At 40.9% G+C, this 7,092-nt stretch overlaps 1 protein-coding gene across 2 annotated transcripts in view; it reads left to right on the forward strand.

Annotated features, from left to right (window-relative positions):
* cunh18orf25 (chromosome unknown C18orf25 homolog) overlaps positions 1–4,494 on the forward strand; it is a 13,553-nt gene extending 9,059 nt beyond the window's left edge. The window contains exons 3-5 of one of the 2 annotated variants that reach the window (XM_034125767.1): positions 113–283; positions 634–748; positions 2,016–4,494. In XM_034125767.1, the coding sequence (XP_033981658.1) occupies positions 113–283; positions 634–748; positions 2,016–2,205 (476 nt within the window). In that variant the 3' untranslated portion in view covers positions 2,206–4,494. The remainder of the gene's footprint in view (positions 1–112; positions 284–633; positions 749–2,015) is intronic. The other variant, XM_034125769.1, reaches the window with a different exon arrangement.
* The last annotated feature ends 2,598 nt before the right edge of the window (positions 4,495–7,092 follow it).

A 7,092-nucleotide genomic window follows, 5' to 3' on the forward strand; every position in this document is an offset into this window, starting at 1 on the left:
GTCTTGTTTCCTTGTGTATGCGCTGCACTACAGACTAAAGTCTCTGTTCCACGCAGAGCTGCACTACAAAAGCATGATTTGAATAATAAAGTGTTCTCTTTGTTTTCTGCAGACGGGCTTCCGATAGTGGGTCACTATGATATTTCAGACACTGATTCTAACCAGGAGAGTATGAGTGTGGACACAGTGCGGCCCTCGGTGATAAAGCATGAGCTAAAAACACACAGAGGCCAGGATATGGCAGCTCACTCTGGGTGTATAAGAGCTCTGTGCTCTCTCTCAGGTCAGTTACTAACCCCTGAATCCAAACTGAATATTTCCACTGCTCTCAGTGACGGCAGGGCTTGGGTGCGAGGCGGTGAAATGATCTGATTAATCTCCCAGCTGCTTTTAAATACTTCTATGTGCATTGGGCGCTGCCTTGCTTCAAGACAAAATAATTGACCTTTTGTTACTGGCATTGACAAAACATGAATATAAAAGTCCACAATTAATGTTCTGTCCATTGTGTGTGTCTCTCTACTGTTCAAACACAGTGTCGGATTCATCGTTGTTTTGTTGTGTGCGTGTCAAAGGCCTGAAGCGCTCGGCCCCTCCTCACAAAGTGTGACTGTGTCCTCTTGTTTGTTTCAGGCCACGTGGAGGCAGAGCTGTCGCACAAGGGAAGTTCTCTACACCACAAGGGCCAGATTCACATCGCCTCCTCCGACAGCGAGGTGGAGATAGTCGGAGTGCAGGAGAAAGCACGGTAACAGAGGGGTTCTTTATTTGGTCTTCACCTACCATTTAAAGTCACATTTCTGAGTTTAAATAAGGTTAAGTTGTAAAGTATGATAAGGATAGGTGTTGTTTTTAAACTATCTCTTTGATGCATGGTTTTTATTAATCTGTTATTCCATTGTGTTTATTTATTGTGTTCCATTCTGGGGTCTTATTATTAAGTGTTAATGATGATGTAAAAGCACTTTGAATTGCCTTTTTGCTATATAAATAACACCCACACATCCGCACATTTAAATACAATTTTGAATATTTTTGCTGACCCAGTCTATGCATACATTTGAAAGAAATTGCTGCATATTATAACCTTTTAAAGTCTGATGTTGTTGGCTTGAAACGAGTGTAAAAAAGGACAATTTGTTGTTTTCTGGGTTTTTATGTCCCACACTAGTTCTTGTCCTGGCGCCACTCTTTGTGCTAAGCTAACATGCTAATATGGATCTCTCATCTAGTCGTCACTCTTTATTAGAAAGCAAACAAGCAGAAAACCACTGGTAAACAAACACTACACTATCTGACTTAAAGTGGACCTATCATGCTATATTATAATAATATAGTGTAGGACCATACCTATATAAGGCATATTTGGTATTTTGAAAAAAAAAAAGTGTAAACAGATCATGCATTTTAGCAATGCCTCATTTCGCTCAATTTGACATTTTTTAGATCTGTTTTAGCAAGGGCAGATTCAGTGAGAACAGCACCACCTACAGGCCTGGCATATGTACTACAGCGTCTCTAGCGCTTTCGAACGGCAATGGCCGTGGCTGTCTCCTCCTGATTGGTGGAGTTGGCCCAATAGCCGTAGCGCCACCGTCCTGACGTCAGGACAGTGTTCAAATCTGGATCAGTTTTGATCAGATCCGTTGCAGCCCCTTTTTTAGAGATTTGGGTATGGAGGAAAATAGAGAGGGTTGTGTTTTCTGACACTTGGTGAGTTCCCTGGAACACCGGGGACACATATTCATGAATACAAGACGTACAAAAGTGCATTTTGCATGATAGGTCCCCTTTAAATATAGCATGATAGGTCCCCTTTAGTTTCACCGCAGCACTACCACATGTTGGAGGTGTATCGGCGATCTAGTAGTTATAGGTTAAAAGCCACAGAGAGACGGAGTTATCAGTGAATGTATGAACTTATTGTTAGCATGCTTTTCCTGAGTGGATGCAACCTCCTTGAATCAAACTAACTTTTTTAAATATTTGTAACCTTCTCTTGTTTGTGGATCCAGGTGTGCCCACCCGTGTGGAGGCGTGATAAAGAGCCTGTCCGGCTGGAAGGAGAGCTCCGTGGAGCAGCTCATCAGCACAAACCAACCCCAGCTCTGGACTACTGTTTCCCCTCAGCCCAACTGGGTGTCCCCCCCCGAGGTGGTGGACCTCACACTGGACGAGGACGCGGGACACAAATACCTTCTTTAATTTAAAGAAGCAGCACACTGAAGACTCCTTCCTCCTCCTTCTCCTCTTTTGCCTTGCCTCCATGTTACGGCTGAAATCCTTCCCGTAGAATCGGCCTCGCCTCTCGTGGACTCTTCCTGCTCCGGAGTGTGTTTTTAAAAAAAAAACTCCCTGTCAAAAGAAATCAATTGTATCAAAGCCATTCTACTGACGTGATTCCCTGATCAGCTCTGAATTTAGTCGTAATAAAAAAAATGGCACAGCATTTCATGTGCAGGTGGAAATGTGAGTAAGATGTATCTGTTAATGATATCAATATCCTACCTTCATTTATACCTCAGTCACCCCTCCGTGTAGGCTGTCTCTCGGTGTTGTGTGCTTGCAATCTGTGTAGAGAACACATCCAGTTGCTGCTTGAGGTCATGATCACAAAATGGCGGCTTCACTACGGACTCTGGAAGGCACATTTTCAGATTTGGCATTTTGTACCTGCAGCTGAGACACAAACGGCAGCTGGTACACTTTTTCTTTTGGTCGTACAGTAGACCACAAAGTCGGCTTTGTACCGATTTCTAAGGGTCAATTTTCAAAAGTCTCACCACTGGTTTCACATTGTGTTCAAACTGCATGGCTTCACATACAGGTTTAAGGTTATCTTAAAGAATTGCTTATCATTTTTGGGAAATATTCTTATTCACTTTCGTGTTGAGAGATTCTTGTACAGCAACATATGTCCTTGTCTCGATAAAACCCCGATGCATTTTACAATGTGTAGTCTCTGTGCATGTGCTGTGACCGATGTCTAGTGTCAAGACAATTCAATAAATCATTGAAGTGGAGGATAGTTGCAAAAGTGGCTGCCAAGTTTGCCCAAAGAATCCTCCCAGCAGCAAAGCTCAATAATTAACACGTTGTTGGATTGAAACAAGTGTAAAAAAGGACAATTTGTTGAGTTGTATTAGTTATTTTCCTGTCTCCACTCTTTGTGCTAAGCTAACATGCTAATCTGGATCTCTCATCTAGTCGTCACTCTAGCAAATAAGCGTATTTCCCAAAATGTGTTTCTTTTGAAATCCACAGTTATTACAATCCGTACGTTTTTACCAAACAAGCAGAAAACCACTGGTAAACAAACACTACACAATCTGACTTAGTTTCACCGCAGCACTACCACATGTTGGAGGTGTGTCGGCGATATACATCTAGTATTTATAGGTTGAAAGCCACAGAGAGACGTAGTTATCAGTGAATGTATGAACTTATTGTTAGCATGCTTTTTCCTGAGTGGATGCAACCTTCCTTGAATCTCTGGGGACCCTTTACAAACAACTGAAGAAATGTATCTTCCATTGAATACTGCAAAGCAAGATGGCTGCCTGAATGCCTTGAAAAGTGCACTATTTTTCTTTGAGAAAAGCTTATTCTTTTACCTTTAAAAAGCAGCGGATCTCAACAATAAATATTTTAATAATAGATGTGAATTTTAGCACACACACACACACACACACACACACAAAGTAGTATACGACGTGGTGTTGAGTTTGTAGAGGCGTTTATAGAAAGAGTTTTACTGTATGAACCGTTTCGACCCTGATCCTCGGGGCCTGCCTGCTCTCTCCTGTGGTCTTATCTCTGTCTTCATGCGGTCACGCTGGGCTTACATTTTACAAACTATCAAACTTTACACACTGTTCAAACACTTGGGATCTACTTTATGTCAGATTGAATAACGTCTACTTTCCTACAAGAGATGTTAAGAGAGTTAAATAATCAAATGAATTGACTTCTGCTGGTCACAGAAGCGAAGGGAATATATAAGAAACCAAAGTCTAAATGGAATTTACGTTTCGTCTTATTTCTGAATTTGAAATTTGCTTCCATATTATTTTTTTTAATTTGCTCTGTAGGTCTAAATTTGTTGTGAATTGAAATCTGTTTGAAAGTCAAGATACAGTTTGTGATTTTTCTTTTTGCTTGGCCAGTCATTTCCACTAAATGCAGCTTCTGACAATTCTTCACTTTTCAAAAACACAGTTCTATTGTTCCTTTTAAAATGTTCTTGGATGTCTTTTGTGATGGTTTGGTTGCACATAGCATGTTGGGTCACATCTCACCTCAAGTCCGATATTATCCTCATTACCAGTCATTTAGCTTTGCTTTGTTTTTATTTTACTGTCAGTATTTTAAATTAACAACAAAAAAGGTGTTTATTTTGTTGCTTTTGCAAGTCCCCGACTTCCTTGAAAGTATGTCTGTAGAACAAAAAAGAAACTATTTTAAAACTAAATAAATAGAGCGTTATTTAATGAGTCTGTTGTACGGCGATTTTATTTCCTTGTCTCTAGAAAACACTGGTTCAGTCTCAAATGTGGTTTTCCCTCTCCTGTAGTGTGTTCTGTAGGTTTTAGTGCATGTCAATGGTCTGCAGAGGCTAACATCTCAAAGTTCCCACCAGAGGGGTATATCAGTATGTAGTGTCTCTACTTTAAAGAGTCCTCTCCTGCTGATGTTCAGGTGTATATCAGTATATAGTGTCTCTACTTTAAAGAGTTCTCCTCCTGCTGATGTTTCCGGTGTATATCAGTATGTAGTGTCTCTACTTTAAAGAGTCCTCTCCTGCTGATGTTCAGGTGTATAACAGTATGTAGTGTCTACTTTAAAGAGTTTCTCTCCTGCTGATGTTCAGGTGTATATCAGTATGTAGTGTCTCTACTTTAAAGAGTCCTCTCCTGCTGATGTTCAGGTGTATATCAGTATGTAGTGTCTCTACTTTAAAGAGTCCTCTCCTGCTGATGTTCAGGTGTATATCAGTATGTAGTGTCTCTACTTTAAAGAGTTCTCTCCTGCTGATGTTCAGGTGTATATCAGTATGTAGTGTCTCTACTTTAAAGAGTCCTCTCCTGCTGATGTTCAGTTGTATATCAGTATGTAGTGTCTCTACTTTAAAGAGTCCTCTCCTGCTGATGTTCAGGTGTATATCAGTATGTAGTGTCTCTACTTTAAAGAGTCCTCTCCTGCTGATGTTCAGGTGTATATCAGTATGTAGTGTCTCTACTTTAAAGAGTCCTCTCCTGCTGATGTTCAGGTGTATATCAGTATGTAGTGTCCTCTACTTTAAAGAGTCCTCTCCTGCTGATGTTTCTGGGTGTATATCAGTATGTAGTGTCTCTACTTTAAAGAGTCCTCTCCTGCTGATGTTCAGGTGTATATCAGTATGTAGTGTCTCTACTTTAAAGAGTCCTCTCCTGCTGATGTTCAGGTGTATATCAGTATATATTGTCTCTACTTTAAAGAGTCCTCTCCTGCTGATGTTCAGGTATATATCAGTATGTGATTATGTTTGTATCAATGCATATTTGTGCTTTGATATATAACTTGATATGTACTTGAGATTTACAGTATACATTCTACTTTAAAAGTGACCTTTCAAGTCTAAAAATCATAATTATGGCAGCCCATTGATATCGAAAGTTTAGTTTATTTGTGTATAGTGTTGTGGACAGTCCATTGATCAACTGTCACAAAAAACAGTAAATGGGGCAGCTTGAGCTCATTTCCAGCTGTTGTCCAGATGATAATAGACACCTTTTTAAAATCACATTACATCAACAGCATTAGTTGAAAGTACTGCGTATAGAGAGGCGAAGTCCCGCCCATCTACTTCCGACCCATGGGACCTTATTTCGGACAGTTTTTGTATTGAAGTCAATGGAGAGAGAAAGATTATCTCTCGATCCCGTTTGAATTGTGCCATGAATTACACATATGATGTTTGTCAATCTTAACAAATAATTTCCAAGTCAAAAAAGTCACAGTTTGTCGTAAAACTGTTGAAATATAAGACTATGAAAAATACGATGTGTACAGCTCTCAACATGCCCAGACTTGGAGTGATTTTCACCTCTTTTAATACTTTCCGCCTCATTCTGAAAGAAAGAAGTGAAATGTGCCAACGTGACGGCCGTCTGGGTGTGTGGTGCGAGACGGGAGATGTAGTTCATTGAGCGGTTTCACACAAACAAAAGTGTTACTTCACAGTTTTACGACACATTTGTATTTTTTTGACTTTTAAATGATCTTTTAAATTGACAAACATCATATGTGTAATTCGTGGCCCAATTCAAACGGGATCGAAAGATAATCTTTCTCTCCCCATTGACTTCAATACATAATTTTTCCGAAATAAGGTCCCATGGAGGACCCCCGGAAAGGGAGGGGCTTCGCCTCTCTATGAAAAAGTGTTATTCGCCCATAGTGAGTTCTTGTGTGTAGGAGTGAGAGTAAGCGCCACCATAGGTACACAAATTAATGACACGTCTCATTGTGGTCTTTCATCCTGTAGACAAACAGTCTAGACAACAGCCTCGTTGTGAACAATACAGCTTCACCCTCACCCACAGAGGTGCCACGAGGGGTCAGAGGTCAAACTGTGACACCTGCCGCTAGGGGGACATATGGAGCTCACAGAGGGAGGACAATGAGGGGGAGTGGAGCTATGCAGAGAGAGAGGAAGGGCCTCCTGAAACCAAAGCCCTTCAGCCGGCTCTTTTCACCCCTCAGGGCAGAACATCAGCTGTATGCTAATTTCCTACAGGCCAGTGGTGTCCTCACAGAGCAGAGAGTGTGCTCTGAGAGACATAAATAAGTGTCTCGCAGATGTCTTTTTAGTCTAAGAGATGCAGCTTGAGCTTCTGTGTTGTACCACTGCTGCTGCGGGTTTATTCAAAGTGACAGCTCGCTTGTTAATGACCACCAGAGGGCTTTACACCAACACTCAAACTGCATGACTAATTCTAATCACCAGAGAGAAAAGTATAACGTTTTACACGCATGCTGGGCTAAAGAAATGTTAAAAGTGCAGCTGGGCTCTCACCAACTTTATTCTCTCATGGACTGTGATCAATTCTG

This window comes from Trematomus bernacchii, unplaced genomic scaffold (assembly GCF_902827165.1).
Source record: "Trematomus bernacchii unplaced genomic scaffold, fTreBer1.1, whole genome shotgun sequence".
Taxonomy (NCBI): Eukaryota; Metazoa; Chordata; class Actinopteri; order Perciformes; family Nototheniidae; genus Trematomus; species Trematomus bernacchii.